This window comes from Acipenser ruthenus, chromosome 1 (assembly GCF_902713425.1).
Source record: "Acipenser ruthenus chromosome 1, fAciRut3.2 maternal haplotype, whole genome shotgun sequence".
NCBI lineage: Eukaryota > Metazoa > Chordata > Actinopteri > Acipenseriformes > Acipenseridae > Acipenser > Acipenser ruthenus.
The window spans coordinates 105,270,309-105,289,451 of NC_081189.1; the positions used below are offsets into that span (position 1 = coordinate 105,270,309).

At 37.7% G+C, this 19,143-nt stretch overlaps 1 protein-coding gene across 2 annotated transcripts in view; it reads left to right on the forward strand.

Annotated features, from left to right (window-relative positions):
- Window positions 1–19,143, forward strand: part of LOC117421367 (VPS10 domain-containing receptor SorCS2-like) — a 304,868-nt gene that overhangs the window by 138,614 nt on the left and 147,111 nt on the right. For both annotated transcript variants that reach the window (XM_034035673.3, XM_034035674.3), the window contains exon 3: window positions 16,171–16,270. In XM_034035673.3, the coding sequence (XP_033891564.2) occupies window positions 16,171–16,270 (100 nt within the window). The remainder of the gene's footprint in view (window positions 1–16,170; window positions 16,271–19,143) is intronic.

The following is a 19,143-nucleotide window of genomic DNA, read 5'->3' on the forward strand; positions in this document are numbered from 1 at the left end:
ATTTTAATTTTCTCTGTTGCTGTCTCTACCAGGCTTTAAGCTTTCTTGTAGAACTGAGTTCTTGTGTTTGGACATTGCCGGTACTTCCTGATGTCATATTCAGTTGTGATGGCTTTCCATCTTCCAGTCTTAACAAAAATACAGTATTTGAGAACTGACATACACAGGTGAAAATAACGGACATACAGATATATACACATGTGAGTTTAAAAATAGTGCTTTTAGCTTGTATCAGATACCGAAAAGTAAGCACAGTCTGGCAAGAGAAGCAGGACATTGGGACAGAGATAACATGTTTGTTCTGGAGAGCTAGTTATCAAGCACTAGACTCCCAGAGCTGGGTTGTGTACTTGTCACACTCTGTCACTGAAGCCATGTTATCAACTATGGCAGTCCTAAGTGCTAATATGTGCTTAACTGAATAGTGGTCTTGGAGGAGGGGGGAGTGATATTGTTCTATCTCAATACAGGCTATTGATTAATTGTGTTAAAGGGCACACAATTCAGGCAAAATGATAACAGTTCATGACGCTAGGCTGGCTGGCTGCCAGAACAGCCCTTAATGAGGTTCAGAAGCTCTGGTAATTGTATAAAAAAAATTGCATATACAGTGGTCATAATTTAAATAAAGTACATTACTATGAAAGTGTAAGTAGCTTCTTTCTCACATAAGACAACATAAGCAACACTTCTTATGTCAAGTACGAAGTTTCAAAATAGATTTATTTGTTTTAATGTTCCCTTTTTTTAAGTTAACCGCCAATTTGAGTGGTTCAATTGTAATTACTCAAATACAGTATTTAAAAGAGTCAGCACCATCTTGTGATCAGCTATTTTGGATTTTGGTTTCCTGTTGTATTGCTGGCAACACACAGTTGAGCACTAGATGGTAATAATGCATACTGATCTAAAGACAGATTGGGCATATTTTCAAAGCATTTACTCCAGTCTTTAAGTTACTGCTATGTTTTGATAGCTAGAAATTCAACAGTAATGTATAAAAGTGGGAAACAAACAACTTGAGAGTGCTTAACCCTTTCACTCCTGAGTTAACATATGCCATCGGATTAAGATTAAGAGTACTCCAATTCCACTGCTTAGATGTGTTATACTTGTGACAGGATGGACCTGCACATGTAAATAGTGTTTCTGTTGTGTATTGTTTAAATAAAGATTTATTATTTTATTTTTCAGTTTGGCAGGAATGGGGTTAATTCCATCCCTGTCAAACCAATGTGGGGAATGTGGCTGGCTCTTGATTGAGTACCTGATCATCAATCAAGTCCCAGCCACATGGTATTAAAGAAAGCCAAATCCGTTGTTTAAGGGTGTGTTCACACTGGGTCCGTTTAGAGGGTTTGGGCCGCACTCTGTACAGTCCGGTACATTTGGTGTGCAGTGTGAACAACAAAGTCCACTTGGGAAACAAACCGTACCAAGTCCACATAAAGAGGTTGTCTCTCTCCGTTTGGCAAACACACCGAGTCTGGTTCTCTTGCTGAACCTCAATGTAAACAACTGCTGGACTCGTTCTTGTTGCACAGAGGAAACAAACTATACAAGGTAACCTGACTTGGAAGTAAACATTTTGTGTGTAGTTTAGTTCATATTGTGAGGACCAAGTCGAGCAAAAAACTAAAACCTGGGAACTACATTAGAGCCTTATTTTGTTGCCCCCGGTCGGAAACATTAAAATGGTTAAACTGCATCAGTGTGCTCTACAAGTTAATAACAGAGTAATGTATTAGGTTGTGTTAGTGCCATTCAAAAATAAAATAAACAATTATATGGATTATTTGTTTAAGTCATTCTGATTACCATGTGTTTAAATGGTAACAGCTGATCTATTTTTAAAATCAGGCTTCTTGTACATTAAACATGTGTTGACTAGATCTGACAATATAAAGAAAATAATGAGTTGTTATGATCTGCAATAAATTCACCCGATGTTTAAATTTTAAACTATTATTGTGTTATTATATACTGTTATTTTAACAGCTTTAGAGTTGCTACGGAGTCAGTGAATTGAAGAAAAAAAAAAGTCCCAGTTTTTCACTGTGAAAATCTGGACAGTGTGAGAAGCAGCCTGTTGATATCTACCTTCACTAAGGCTACAGCAGCAACTACTGCACAAGAACTATAACTGCAGCACATTGGAAAGTCTTTATTTTCTTGTGTTTTTCTAATCTGTGGTCAGTGTTTCTCTTGGTTATTTGAATGTTCAAGGCTCATTTAGAAGCACACTGCTACTTCATAGAGCCACTGGTTACAATCTATATAATTGGCAACTGAGGCATAACCAAGGCAATCAGCACAGAAGATAGGAGGCACTTTTTTACACAGAGAATTGTGAGGGTCTGAAACCAACTCCCCAGTAACGTTGTTGAAGGTGACACCCTGGGATCCTTCAAGAAGCTGCTTGATGAGATTCTGGGATTAATAAGCTACTAACAACCAAACAAGCAAGATGGGCTGAATGGCCTCCTCTCTTTTGTAAACTTTCTTATGTTCTTATATGCATCTACTGGCACACCACCTTGATGCCTGGGGATGCAATTTAAGTTTAGTCCAGTAATTGGGATCCAATTAAGGTGCAGTTTCTTTTTTTAATCAGAAGAAATGGATGTTCAAATTTAGTTCTATTTTTTATTTTTTCAAAGAAAATTGTTGGAAAAATAGTTTTATAAATTATTTATGAAGTTCTTGGTGTGTATCAGGAAATCCTTTCTAAACGGCTACAACAGAATCCCTGGCCTTTACTTTCCAAAGTGCTTGTCTTTAAGAGAACGCTGTAGCACCATTCAGCTTCTCAGATCAGCTTCTCAATTCGACAAGACTGCTCACTTAATGACTGCACAGCTTTATGTATATAATGACCGTATTTCATATCATGTTTTTGCCGAGTTTGTCTATTGAGAGCTTCTATACCCAGACATGATTTTTCTGTGGTTACTGCAGTATAACAGAAATGTTACTTTTGTGGTATTTTTTTTCTTTTTTCTTTTTTTTCTTTTTAGTGGATTACATCAAAACATTCAGGTGGACAAACTGTATGTATACAGTTGGTGGTTTCAAATCTCATGTAGGTCACAGATTATATGGTAACTATGGGAACATTGGACAAGTTGAGAACCCTTCAAAAGTGGGCTAAAAACTACCACATGACTTGTATATGAAAGGCTAGAGTACTGGATCCATGAATCTCTGGAAATCACTACATAAATAAGACAGATAGATAAGACTGTGTTTCAAACATATAATTAAAATGACATGTTTCAAACATATAATAAGCTGCCCTTTATAAATAAATAAAAACTCTCAGTGGACTATCTGTGCAAGATATAATTATTCTAATAGATAAACTGCTTTTCCCTTCTTAAGCATCAGTGACCCAATTTCCTGAACTGCATTTTTTTACATAACACCCCAAAACACTGTAGAACACTAGCAAAACACTTAATACCAGGCTCGGACCAAGCTGGGAACTATAGTCCGAACTACGGGGGCAACTGCAGTATAGGTGTCTAGTGTGTACCCCCTTTTATGAGCAAAAAAAACAAAACAAAGTTTAAGCAACATCTGCCCAAAGCCATAAAAAAGACTGAATATTTATTTGACCTTTGTTAAGTATAGTATTAAGCCTACAGTAATATCATGGAATGGCAGAAGCAAAACCAACAGAAGTCTGGAATAAATAGGCCTCCTGTCATATCTCTCCTTAAAAAAAATCATTTAACTTGGAAATCCTATTTCTTTAGTTGTTCAGATGACTTTTAGGTGCCTTTGGAAATGTCAACTACTGCTTTAAGTCGTACGGAATAAGAAGATAAGAGGCTGTGAGAATCAAATATTCAACTTCGGTTTTATTTATGCAAGCAACTGAGCCCATCTAGAAGCACTTAGCCACTTGAAATCTTGAAATAGGATTCTTATTAAGTGTGAGCATATATTTAGCAAACCAACAAACTGCTTTCCCAGGGGTTCAGAATTTATATTTCCATAAAGCCTAAGCAGTAGATTACAATTATATAGGTAATTATCTACAATAGCACATATCTCTTCCAATGTGTTCAAATTGCCTGCTCCATTATAAATGTAGAATGTCTCCAGTGGACATCTGTTAAATAACTTGGGTATGATAGTGTATAGAAATAAAACTGAACTGCTGTTTATGTGTAGGTATAAAAAGGTAGTCATTTGCCAGCAGTTATTGTAGATTCTGATATTGTTAGATCTCAGAAGCAAAACAAGGCTAGGGACATCTCTGTTGCCATCTCAGGTGTGAGCTATCTGTGGAAAAACTAGTCCCTTAGAGGGGTAATGTTTTTTAGGGGTTACAATTTGTGCCGTGGAAGCTTACCTGGTTTTGCCTGTTATCCAACAAACGCCTCTCTCATTTTTCTAATGTTGTGAATACATATTTGAGTTTCTGCAGGAGTAGCAAACGGGGCTTAAATGTATTACCATTGAGTGCACAAAATTACTTTATCAATATTAATGCTTTTCATAATCTGGCTCTCATAATCGGTATTTAAGTGTGTAAACAAGTATTTCTTATTAATCAGCCTCTGTTTAAATTGTATTTGTGAAAACTTGATAGAGCAGCAGATCTTGTTTTAAAGTTATATTAACCCTAGGCAGACTCTCCTTGTGATTATACTCAACCAAATCTGAAACAAAAAATACTGAGAAGCAGCAAAACCAATGTGGATGATGTACTTATCTGAAGGATATTTCCCTCAATTTATAACACTAGGCAGAAAAACAGACCTGCAGTATGCAACTGCACTTGTTCCCATGGCTGTCTTCAAAGACAGATACTGGTGGCTCTTGCCTTTTAAGAAACTGTTAGCAGGTACTGCAGGAAGAAGCCTAGTTTTGTTTTGTAAATATATTTTGAATAGCAAAAGGCTATGTTAGAAGTGTAACTGCCACTTCATGTAAATTACTAGACCTACTTTATATAGGTGGTTATCCAGCAAGGATTGTATAGAATTTACACTTTGCAGTCAGACACTTTAAATTTGCATTTTATCAGTTACGGGATGAAAACTGATTTTGTTCCTTTTTACAAAATAAATACAGTAATTCTGTCGGTTGGGAATACCAGTCATTATACCAGTAAAAAATAAAATCGTTACTGTTTTCTGATTGAGAAGTTTTGCTGACGTCTACGCTTTTTGTCCTGGAATAATGTAATTTTGGGCATAGACTTGTAATGTTTTAACACAGTGGTACTAAATGCTTTGTTAGGTGTGACCATTTTGCTATGGTCTGCTATTGTAGTTGTGCATACAAAATACTCCAGTACTTTTTTTGTAAGCAGTACAAAGGTGGCGCAGGTACCTGTACATGACACCAAATGTCATGCTCTGGCTATTAAAATATGTTTGATGCAGGGTGGTTCAAATCAGGTCAACAAATGCGACCTTCTGTTTTAATATGGCCAGTTGATGTGACTGTCAAGTCGCCACGTTGATGACTAAGCACTTACAGTACATACAACAGAACTTCAGTTCTGTAATGAAGGCTTTCTGCTTCACTGTCAGAATCTGCACCGCCCTGTTGAGCTCGCAGAGCCAATCCTTTTGTGGAACCAGCCCCCTTTATTTGTTTCTATAGTAACGCGCACCAGTCAGTCAAATTAGGGTAGAACAGCGGAAATGATAATTTCGAATTCAATCTGCAGTTCGGAAGAGACAGCTATTGCCAATTTAAAGAAAATTAAGAAACTGAAAAAGTTTAAACGCAAGTAGGTTCCCCTCACCACAACAACAAGGGATGAAAGGAGTGTTGAGGTATCTGTGCTGCCTTAAGGCCAGAACAGACAGGCACGCCGCACGAAGCATTTTGCCTGTATCACTGCCAGTGCTTTCATATGGTGTTGACAGATCAGCACGGGATGATACCGCTAGTCCCGCGGTGACACTGAGTAGTGCAAAATTCTGCCCCTTGCTGAATTTCACACTACTTTGATATATGCACATGCGTGTGTGTGTTTCGTTGAAGTTTGTCCATGTGAAATATAATACTAGATGCGCAAAACAATTACATCCCAAAAGTAGACAAGTCTAAATCTAAAACAAAATTGCCAAAATGATTTAATAGATCAATTCAAAAAATATTCATAGAAAAAGGCACTTTACAGAGCGTTTAAAAGGGACCAAGAACAATACACAGAAAGAGTATTTGGAACTGCAAACACAAGTCAAAAAATAAGAAAGGCCAAGAGAGATAGAAATGAGCATTGCTAAGGGGGCTTTAAAACCAATTCCAAAAAGTTTTCCCAATATTATAACAGCAAGAGAACATTCAAAGAGGGGGTAAAATGTCTAAGAGATACAAATGGCAAAATCATAGATGAAGAAATAGCAAATATATTAAATGACTACTTTTCACACGTTTTTACAAAGGAGGATATGGGCAACATGCCCCACATGTTCCTATCCAGTTTTAAATAACTTTAGCATAACAAATAAACAAATCCCCTGGGTCGGATGAGATCCTCCCAATAGTACTCAAAGAAGTTATTTACAAACCACTAACCAAGATCATGCAACAGTCCCTTGACACAGGGGTTGTACCGACAGACTGGAGAATTGCAAATGTAATACCGATCCACAAAAATGGAGACAAAACTGAACCAGGTAACTACAGACCAAAAAGCCTGACATCTATTATATGTCAACTTAAGGAAACTATAAGAAGATCCAAAATGGAAAATTACCTATAAGGTAACAGTATCCTTGGACACAGTCAGCATGTTTTTAGGAAAGAGAGATCATGTCTAACTAACCTGCTTGACTTTTTTGAGGATGCAACATTGACAATGGATAACTGCAAAATATATGACTCATGGTTTGGTTATGATGGTTTATTTAGATTTCCAGAAAGCTTTTGACAAAGTCCTGTATAAAAGATTAATTCTCAAACTGTGTGGTTAACATGTAGAAAACAGAAAGTATTGATTAGAGGAGAAACCTCAAAATGGAGCGAGGTAACCAGTGGAGTACCACAGGGATCAGTATTAGGTCCTCTGCTATTCCTAATCTATATTAATGACTTAGATTCTGGTATAGTAAGCAAACTTGTTAAATTTGCAGACAACACAAAAATAGGATGAGTGGCAAACACTGTTGCAGCAGCAAAGGTCATTCAAAATGATCTTGACAGCATTCAGAACTGGGCAGACTCATGGCAAATAATATTTAATAGAGAAAAGTGTAAGGTACTGCATGCAGGCAATAAAAATGTGCCTTATAAATATCATATGAGAGATACTGAAATTGAAGAACAAATCTATGAAAAAGACCTAGGAGTTTATGTTGACTCAGAAATGTCTTCATCTAGACAATGTGGGGAAGCTATAAAAAAGGTCAACAAGATGCTTGGATATTAGTAGTGACAGGATTGACCAAGGTTTGAGACTCAGAGACAGTATAAAGTTAAAAAATAAAGTTTTTTAATAAATAAATACAAAATAAGTCAGCACAAGGGCCAAACAAAAAGGTTTTTAAGACACAAAATAAACACAAAACTTACAAAATAAAGTTTCCAGGCTGGGCGTTGCCTTCACTGGATTCAAAACCACAGCACAAACAGAAACCACTCCTCCTCCTCCTCTTCTTCTTCTTCTTCTTCTTCTTCTTCTTCTTCTTCTTCTTCTAAAACTCTCTCCCCCAAATGGGAGGCTGAGGCCTCCTTTTATGCCAGGTGGCTGGGTCCTTAATTGAATGATTAATTGACTGATTGCTCCCACCTGAAGCAATCAATCTGGGCAGGGAGGAGAATTTAACTCCTTCCCTGCTAGTATTTCTAAGGGCAGAGCTCTGCTCTGCCACAGATATATTGTGAAAAGTGTTGAATTTAAATCAAGGGAAGTAATATTAAAACTCTACAATGCATTAGTAAGACCTCATCTAGAATATTGTGTTCAGTTCTGGTCACCTCGCTACAAAAAGGATATTGCTGCTCTAGAAAGAGTGCAAAGAAGAGCAACCAGAATTATTCCGGTCTTAAAAGGCATTTCATATGCAGACAGGTTTAAAGAATTGAATCTATTCAGTCTTGAACAAAGAAGACTATGGGGCGATCTGATTCAAACATTCAACCAGTTCAATCATTTAAAGCACATCCACATCTGACGGTACATGAGGGGTTGTATGAGGTGATCTGTTCCTTTGTTATGGTTATGTTGAACCAGAAGGAGTACTGTGAATTACCATGAGTGTTTTGTTTGTTTTGTCATGTCTACAAATCTACTTGTTTGTTATTATTAGACGGCTAACATGATGCGGGGCTGTCGCTTAAGGCCAGCACTAAACCTGGACAACACTGCACCATTGTACACAGATAAATTGTATTTCACCACAAGCACTATAGCACTCACTCTGGACTTGTGAATGTGTGTGTCTTTGTGTGTGTGTTCTACTGTGTTTATTATTAATGAACTGTGTCTTATTATTTCGGGACTGCAACCTGTTGTTTTGGAACAGTGCAATATACATTGCTGTGTATTGCCTGGGATTATTCTTTGTGGTCACCAGACTAGGATTATAAAATAAAACCCGTTGGATTGTGTACTTTGTTGTTTGTCTTCTGTTTCATAATCACATCACCACTACAACTGTGCACCGCAAACCACTTTATCACACTCCTTCTAACCTATATATACCACCTTCAAATTACATATACGTTGTCCAAATATATGTAGCTTTTATTTTGCATTACTGGCATTTGTGTACGTGTCTGCGTTTGCGTTACCATGTTTCATTACTATATTTATTTTTCTAAACCTTGATTCACTATATAATATAACTCTTACATTTTGATTGACTGAAACTTGCATGAAGCATTTAATAGTGTGCTAACATTGTCTGGATTATGCATCAATCTTTTCATACTGCTATTTGCAATTCAGTTACTGTGGTGCAATATTTCACTGCTAATAAGACTATATGGCTATTGATACCGTACTCTTATTACGCATGTAGTGTATGGAAAAGTGTGAATGATTAATACGTTTAGATGATTTTAAATGCGTCTACCTTTAGTCTCTAAATACATATTTTAAAATGGCATGAGTTGTCTGAGGCTATATATAGCGAAACTTCACGGTAACCACATTAATGAATATATTAATAGCTTAAGTAATCACACGGACAAACTTCAAAAAACACTCACTCATGCACATATCTCAAAGTAGTGCAAAAATCAGTAAGGGGCAGAATTCGACACGATAGTGGCGCTCAAATCGAATCCAGAGTGTTTCTTTTCTGGCTGCTGTGCGGTACCGTCGATGGATTAACCAATCACAGCAAAGTGGTGACAACACGTGCTTGGCAGGACAACTCATGAATGAAACTGTTGTCTACAGAGGTGTCCAAGCACCCTGAAGTGTTTGATCCCTCCCATATTTCATACAATGACAGGTAGGTCAGTATTAATCACCCCTGGTAAGCATCCTTCCTGTAGTCAATTGGATACTGTTATCACTTTTTGCCTTTTTTTATTATTTCTGTAGTTCACTATTATTTTTACTAAATAACTGGCTGTAAAAGGATATATTTTCTAACACTTCAGTAGTAGGCTACTTGCTGCAACATATATACAGTGCCTTGCATAAGTATTCACCCACCTTGGACTTTTCCACATTTTCTAGTGTTACAATCTGGAATTAAAATGGATTTAATTGGGATTTTTACCATTTGATTTACACAACATACTTAACACTTTGAAGGTGCAAAATATTTTTTATTGTGACACAAAAGTTAAAAAAAAAACATTTGTTGGTTGCATAAGTAATCACCCCCCCCGAGTCAATACTTGATATAAGCACCTTTGGCAGCAATTACACCTGTGAGTCTTTTTGGGTAAGTCTCTACTACCTTTGCACATCTGGATCCTGCAATTTTTGCCCATTCTTCCTGGCAAAATTGCTCAAGCTCTGTCAAGTTGGATGGGGACCGTTGGTGAACAGCAATTTTCAAGTCTTGCCACAGATTCTCAATCGGATTGAGGTCTGGGCTTTGACTGGGCCATTCTAAGACATTCAGGTTCTTGTTTTTAAACCACTCCAGTGTAGCTTTGGCTGTGTGTTTAGGGTCATTGTCCTGCTGGAAGGTGAACCTCCGTCCCAGTCCCAGGTCTCTTGCAGACTGAAACAGGTTTTCCTCTAGAATTTCCCTGTATTTGGCTCCATCCATCTTGCCCTCAATCCTGACCAGTTTCCCAGTCCCTGCCGATGAAAAGCATCCCCATAACATGATGCTGCCACCACCATGCTTCATCGTGGGGATGGTGTTCTCAGGGTGATGAGCAGTGTTGGCTTTGCGCCACACATAGCGTTTTGCGCTAAGGCCAAAAAGTTCAATTTTGGTCTCATCAGACCAGAGAACCTTTTTCCACATGTTTGCTGTGTCTCCCACATGCCTTTTGGCAAAATCCAAATGGGATTTGATATGGGCTTTCTTCTCGCCACTCTTCCATAAAGCCCAGCTTTGTGGAGCATCTGGGTTATAGTTGTCCCATGGACGGTTTCTCCCATCTCAGCTGTGGATCTCTCCAGCTCCTTCAGAGTTACCATTGGCCTATTGGTTGCTTCTCTGACTAATGTCCTCCTTACCTGGTCACTGAGTTTTGGTGGACGGCCTTCTCTAGGCAGAGTCGTGGTTGTGCCATATTCTTTCCATTTTTTAATAATGGATTTAACGGTGCTCCAGGGGATGTTCAAAGTTTGGGATATTTTTTTATAACCCACCCCTGCTTGGTGCTTCTCTAGAACTTTATCCCGGACTTGTTTTGATAGCTCCTTGGTCTTCATGATGCTGTTTGTTTAGATATGCTCTCTAACAAACTCTGGGGCCTTCCAGAAACAGGTGTATTTAATCTGAGATCATGTGACACTTTAATTGAACACAGGTGGACTCCATTCAACTAATTATGTGCCTTCTGAAAGGAATTTGGTTGCACCAGAGTTTATTTAGGGGTGTCACAGCAAAGGGGGTGAATACTTTTTGTTTTTTATTTGTAAATAGTTTTGAAAAATATGTAGATTTCTTTCCCCACTTCGACATTATGGACTATTTTGTGTAGATCAGTGACAACAAATCCTACTTAAATCCATTTTAATTCAAGGTTGTATCACTACAAAGTGTGGAAAAGTCCAAGGGGGGTGAATACTTATGCAAGGCACTGTATATACAGTGCCTTGCAAAAGTATTCAGACCCCTGACCAATTCTCTCATATTACTGAATTACAAATGGTACATTGAAATTTCGTTCTGTTTGATATTTTATTTTAAAACACTGAAACTCAAAATCAATTATTGTAAGGTGACATTGGTTTTATGTTGGGAAATATTTTTAAGAAAAATAAAAAACTGAAATATCTTGCTTGCATAAGTATTCAACCCCTGTGCTGTGGAAGCTCCCAGTTTACACCGATGAAAGAAATTGCCCCAACGAGGACACAATTACCTTACCATTGGCCTCCACCTGTGAACCATTAAAGTTGCTGTCACATTTTCTGGATAAAAACCCCACTGTTGAAGGATCATTGGTCAGGCTGTGAATCTGAAGGAAAATGAAGACCAAAGAGCATTCTACAGAAGTTAGAGATAAAGTAATACAAATGCATAGATTAGGGAAAGGGTACAAAATAATATCCAAGTGTTTGGATATCCCAGTGAGCACAGTTGGATCAATAATCAGGAAGTGGAAGCTGCATCACACCACCCAGGCACTGCCAAGAAAAGGCCGGCCCTCAAAACTCAGTGCTCAAACAAGAAGGAGACTTGTGAGAGAAGCCACAGAGAGGCCAACAATCACTTTGAAGGAGCTACAGAGTTCAGTGGCTGGGAGTGGAGTAATGGTGCACCAGTCAACCATATCAAGAGCTCTGCAAAACACTGGCCTGTATGGGAGGGTGGCAAGAAAGAAGCCGTTACTCAAAAAGTACCATCTGAAAGCACGTCTGGAGTTTGCCAGAAAGCATGAGAGTGACCCAGCTGCGATGTGGGAAAAGGTTTTGTTGGTCAGATGAGACCAAGATAGAGCTTTTTGGCCAAAACTCAAAGCGCTATGTGTGGCGCCAACCTAACACTGCCCATGCCTCAAGACACACCATCCCTACAGTGAAGTATGGTGGTGGCAGCATCATGCTGTGGGGATGCGTCTCATCAGCAGGGACTGGGCATCTTGTTAAAATTGAAGGAAGAATGGATGGAGCAAAATACAGGGAAATACTGCAAGAGAACTTGCTTCAGTCCGCTAAAAAACTGAAGCTTGGGAGGAAATACACCTTTCAGCAGGACAATGATCCCAAGCACAAGGCCAAAGCAACATTGGAGTGGCTCAAGAACAAAAAGGTGAATGTCCTACAGTGGCCCAGTCAAAGTCCTGATCTCAATTCCATTGAGAATCTGTGGCACTATTTGAAAATTGCGGTCCACAAGCGTCGTCCAACCAACCTGAACAACCTGGAGCAAATCTGCCAAGAAGAATAGGCCAAAATCACTCCGACACTGTGTGCAAAGCTGGTACATACTTACCCCAAAAGACTTAAAGCTGTTATTGCAGCGAAAGGTGGCTCTACCAAATATTAATGTGTGGGGGTTGAATACTTATGCAAGCAAGATATTTCAGTTTTTTATTTTTCTTAAAAATATTTCCCAACATAAAACCAATGTCACCTTACAATAGATTTTGAGTTTCAGTGTTTTAAAATAAAATATCAAACAGAACGAAATTTCAATGTACCATTTGTAATTCAGTAATATGAGAGAATTGGTCAGGGGTCTGAATACTTTTGCAAGGCACTATATATATATATATATATATATATATATATATATATATTGTGAGCTAGCGGGTTATGAGAGACAGCAGGGAGGGGGTTAAAACCTCCCTGCGAGAGAAACATGTGCGGAATGCACATTTTGTTTAATTTGTTTATTGTTTAATTATCACCCGCACCAGATATGTATTGTAAATTAATGTCAGGTGCAGGGTATTTAAGACGTGCAGCTTGTCTGCACAGGGCTGCTGAGTAGAAGGAAGCAGAAGAGAGGTGCTCTGCTTCCGAGCAGTCAAAGGGGTGAATTAAACTGTGGTTTCCAGTATTTTTATGACTGGTAAACGGCTTAGCTGTCCTGCGAGCTAGTCAGGGACCTGCATGAAATGTTTAGTTAGTGCTCAAAACGGAGCTAGGTGTTTTGTTTCGTTTTGTTTATTTATTTTTGTGTGTATTAAAATTAGCGAGTAAGTGCTTAAAAATCAATTTCTTGTGTCCTGGGTCCTGCTTTTAAAGGGGCAACGAACGACGCGAGTGCCGGCCGGTTACATATGGTGTCAGAGTGTGTGGGCGCCCCTATGACCCTAGAAATGGAGAGCATTGAGGAGTTGATCAGGGAGGGGGTTAAAACCTCCCTGCGAGAGAAACATGTGCGGAATGCACATTTTGTTTAATTTGTTTATTGTTTAATTATCACCCGCACCGGATATATTTTGTAAATTAATGTCAGGTGCAGGGTATTTAAGATGTGCAGCTTGTCTGCACAGGGCTGCCGAGTAGAAAGAAGCAGAAGAGAGGTGCTCTGCTACCGAGCAGTCAAAGGGTTGAATTAAACTGTGGTTTCCAGTATTTTTATGACAGGTAAACGGCTTAGCCGTCCTGCGAGCTAGTCAGGGACCTGCATGAAATGTTTAGTTAGTGCTCAAAACGGAGCTAGGTGTTTTGTTTCGTTTTGTTTATTTTTGTGTGTATTAAAATTAGCGCGTAAGTGCTTAAAAATCCATTTCTTGTGTCCTGGGTCCTGCTTTTAAATGGGCAACGAACGACGTGACTGTCGGCCGGTTACAATATATCTATATATATATATTGCTATGTTGATCGCTCATTTCATACACCTGCATATAGATGACAGAAAAACAACTTTGATAAACAAACCTGTGTGGCGTCCACGACCTATTCTCTATTTAACTGTACAGGTCGCGATGCAGACTACGCCATCTATAGTTTAACGAGAAATAGAACCTCACATAACCTTATTAATCTAGCAGCAATATTTGGGTACCCCACACAGAGCCCCTCTCAAATAAATGAAAAGACAAAAGAATGGAAATTGGTTGTGCCAACAAAATCTTTATTATCAACAACAACACTAAAACCCACAATTGCTGCAGTGCAATTACACACAATCCTAACCATATATCTTGCACAATAGAATAATTGCTTATTTATTGTCCCCAGCGACACCTAGAGGAGAGATAGAGAAACGTCCATCCAATTAATAAATATTTGGCTGCTCCACCCACCAAAGCCCAGAAGGGCAGTCAACCACCACCTGTGATAAAATAAACAAAAAGAAACCACACGTGAATTATTAAAGTAAATATATTAAAAGTGTAACTCTAAACAATCACCACACCAAACATAATAGTGCACAATTCAAAAAGAAAACACAACCCAGCACCTTACTTGACTAAACGTTCAATGCTCTGTAGAGCAGAGCAGCTACAATAGCGACGCTCTCCCTCGCAGCTCCTATAGACACACACAAAGCTAGCTAAACGCTGCACGATACTATTAAAACTGTAAAGACAAATAAAAACGTGCGTACACAAACTAAAACAAACAAGGGACAATAATAAGCAAAAACAATGTGCAAGATAAACACAGGGAAAGACAACTAGCAGAAACAGTGGCTGGCGGCGTTCCACTTCCTACAACAACAAAAGAAACCTTGTTACGCCGCACCACCACAACAAATCTAACGCAGCAGTTACATTGAAAACACAGTTTACATTACCTCGGGAGAGTCCGGAATACTGACGTCCAAAAGTATATCCGCCGACTCGCCCTACAATATACCAATAACAATACCATAAAACCAGGACACCAAAAGAGTACTGCACATAAAAATTAAGAGGGAGCAAAACAATAGTGCAACCGGCTTACCTCGTCACAGGGGGAACCACAGGAACACCAAACCACAGCTGCACATCGACTACCTGGTTCTCTTGCACCCTTATGGTGCCGATATTTATACTGCCAACAATTAACACTTCCTGGTTCCCGCGGTCCCACCTGTTACACCTGTATTTGTATTTAGTAGATTATATGGGGGGCATTACAGCTATGGCCAAAAGTTTTGCATCACACCCTATAGAATTATAATGTTACGTTAATAAATTGAATTACATATTGCTTTGTAGTTTACTAAAAATTTGACATTTCGAAATCTAACATGAAATACTGTTCCGTTTCCGGTAGATTAGGCCACCAAATTGCCACCAGCATACAAAGTGATTTGTCCCACCCTGTGTAGATGTTATATTACCAGACAAACATAAGCTAGAGTAATTTTGGAAGAATGTATACTATTTCTGGCAGAATGAAATTGATGTAGATCACTGTGAGTGACTGCAACTTCATGTTCATACAGGGCATTTTTTAAAGCATTGTATTATATTTCAATTGATTCAGCTTGCTGTGAATGCAGCTGGATACAAATGAAAGTAGTCCTGGTTACCTTTACCACAATGATTGCTTAAATTTGATTTGGGGAGATGAAAACATGGGGTACTTTAAAATTGACATCTTGTAAAAGTGATTTTTTTGTGTCAGTCCTGGCAATTTGTCAAAGTGACTGTAAATAAAAGGCTAACACAGAAAGTGCCAACCAGAACCACTGCAGCACACTGCTTTTATTACAATCAGCTATTTGTAGAAGTGTTACATAACTCTTACAGCTTGAACATGCTTGAGTCTAAAAGATTTTTAGGTACATCTATTAGTATAGCATCGGTCTATTGATAAACTGATTAAGACTTGCCCAGTTTATTACCTTACTCATTTAACAGATCTTTATCAAGCATTCAAAGTAATATTTTAGGAGCAAATTGCTTTTTGGAACATCAAAACACTTTCCCCCCAGAAATATAGTGCAGATTATAAAGTGGACCATCCATTTCAGGTCTGAATGTATCTTAGATTCCTTTCTTAGTGTCCTTATATGCCACGTCCAAGGACATGGACCGAAATCTGCTAAGACAGATTTTTTTCATAACTTTCCTGGCATTATTTCAGCAGTTTTAACCTCCAGAGTCAGATTGAAGCCTCCTGGACTTGTGGAAAGATCAATTGTACATTTATCTTTGTCATTGTAGGTCCACTGATTATGGAACAACCTACACCAAGCTGAATCTGCTGCCTGGCACAACTATAGTCGTCACCAACTTCTACATCTGTCCCACAAACAAAAAGAAGGTAGGGATGACCAAGGAACTGCTTTGCTCACCTGACGCAGTTGTTTTAGCTAATTTAACCCTTCAATGCTACCATTATGTCACGACAGTTTAGTAAACCTGCTTTTTAGCAAGCATATACCAGTATATTTTTTAATTACTCAAAAACGAATGTGTATTTACTATCTATTTGATATTCTGTGCAAAATGCATTCAATATCTAAGATGAGATTGAAGGTTCCATCTTAACAAGATATGTACAATGAAGTATTTAACACATTGGTACAAGTAAAATGGCTTTTAAGCAAAGAGTGAATGAATCGAGAGAAAAACATCTTTACTTAAGACAAAATAAGCATTACTTTATTACGAAGAATAAATTAATATTTCAGTACCACAGATGGTATAATGTCAATAAGTGTTATTATGACTTGTAAAAACTTGGAGTTTTGATAAAGTGGCCAAAGATTATTCTGGAAGAGAGGAAACAAATAAGAAACCCTGATAACGCTTTATATTGTGTGGCATAAATTAATATTAAATAGATATGCAATTGCATATTAAATTAATGTTAAATTGATATTTAATAAATATGCAATAGCTGGTTTCTTGCTAAATGTTAACCAGATGTCGATTGAAAATGTAATTGCATATCGCGTCCATTTATATTACGTTTTGTTACCCTTGAAAATATGTAATAATTTCCCATTGTGTACATGTTTTTAATTGAAAATACAGTTAATCTGACTTAAATGTTAATGGAAAGTAACAAGGAATAATTGATCGCAAATTTAATATGCAATTGCATATCAATTTAATATGAATTTATGCTACGCAATATAAAGCGTTACCGAAATCCTTCAGTAAAAACAAGGATATCGATATTTTAGCTACTGGATATGTGCCTAAATGATTTCTGAATAAATACAAAAATAGCTATTAAAAATAAACATGAATTGAGAGGTAATGCGAATTTATGTGCTAACGCTGATTCAGAAAAGCATTGCTGTCTGTTTCGATTGAACATATGTAATATTGATCCACTGTGTTCCTAACAGCTGCATACATAATGGTGGTAAAATACATCTCATCCTGTTCTGTAAGTATGTAGTCACTGCAATGCATTTCATTGCAAGGCCTGCTTTTCAGTATGTGGTGTGTGGAGTATAATCTTCCTCCATAAACTAAACTGCTAATGGAAAGGATCCTTCCATGCTATAATAATTTATTTTAGTGAAAGAGGGCTGAATAATGACACTGGGTTATCAGTGTGTGTGTGCGTCTGGGAATAGCAACAATTTGAGGTAGATCTATGTTTCCAGACCTGAAACGGGCTGCTACTCTATGGCAAAGGGGAAATTGAAAGGATTCTACAGTACATTCTTGTGTAGCTCCAGTCAAGAGGGGTTCCATCTGTGAAACAGTTACTTTGAAGCCCCCAGATGAGGACTGATGTGTTGACTCAGCAAAGTAAAGTGCAGATCTGCTGACCCGGAATCAGAAGGTACTGCAAGCGCTGTGCCTTTCATACCAGGAAAGAAACTCAGTTAGGGAAATTTCTGAGTCTTAGATGAATTGACATCACCAACAAAAATGAACAGAGCTTGTATACTGTATTATTCCAATTTGTAGTAATTTCTTACTGGCCATTTTTAAAGAGACACAAGTTCAACACGGGACTGTACATTTTTGGGTTATGCTACAAGCGTCATGTAGGAATACCCAACTAAGTATGTCACCGCAGTGTTCTCTTCCTTGAAGGGTACAAGCAGTGTACATTTTCGAAACTGTTTCCACAAAACTCTCTGTCTTCAATTTTTTTTTTTATTATTATTATTTTATATTTTATAAGGGTACCTATTTTGACCAATCATCTCAGTTGGAAATAAACTCTCATTCATACATAATAATTTATATTGTGAATACTGTATATTTAATACAATGTGAAAGTTCCACAAACTAGCCAAAAATGTTTGCCAAATGTGTTTCTGCTTAATCTGTATAGCGGTTAGTCACAGAATTAGCTTCACAGAATATTGACTCTCATAGCCCACTGCAATTTCATTTGAATCAACAATGTAGACATATGGTTAAATTAAGAGATTGAAATTGAAATGGATATAACAAATATGTATAAAATTATATTTACAGTATATGAGCATCAATTTAACCTTTTTTTTCTGGATCAAGAGTAGAGTATGTTGGCAGTACTATAAACTGAGCCGTTTTTCTTGCAAGCACAGAAGACCAGTTCAGCTAATTAAATGCCACAGTGATGTGTGAAATAAATTCTGTGCAATATAAATCTCGACAATATATTGTAAATCCCCCAAAGTGTGAACGAGACCAATATATTACAGAGACGACATTTTACGAAACATTTAGACTCATATGTCACTTCAAGTGTAATTTAAGAATCATTTAGACCTATTAAGTGATTCTTCCTCAGAGAATGGCAGGTCCAGCTCATAGCGCAGTGTTGGCAGATAAATTTGCTTTTGCTTTTGAAATAAAATAAAATTAAATATCTGACAGCCCTCCAGTTTTAGTCACTGTTTATTTGTGTCCAGACTGTTGTTCTCTGCCTTGGGACTTTTATTAAACTCTAGATGAAGTACCTCTGTATCATAATAGCAAGTTAATAAGAATAGAATTCACTGCTGCTGTAAATTAAAGGTCATTGATATGTGGCAAAAACAACGGCTCCACATTCAACAATCAAGAAGCAGTACATCTAGATGGTTTACATGTCTGAATACAATTGTATGACAATTGTTGCCTTATAACAAATTAACTTGTTTTTGTTTCAATGTAATTTTACTATGTACAATTATTGCTGGGATATAAAAACATATGCCATTTTGTGGGTATACTGTACTGTATTTAGCAGTGATG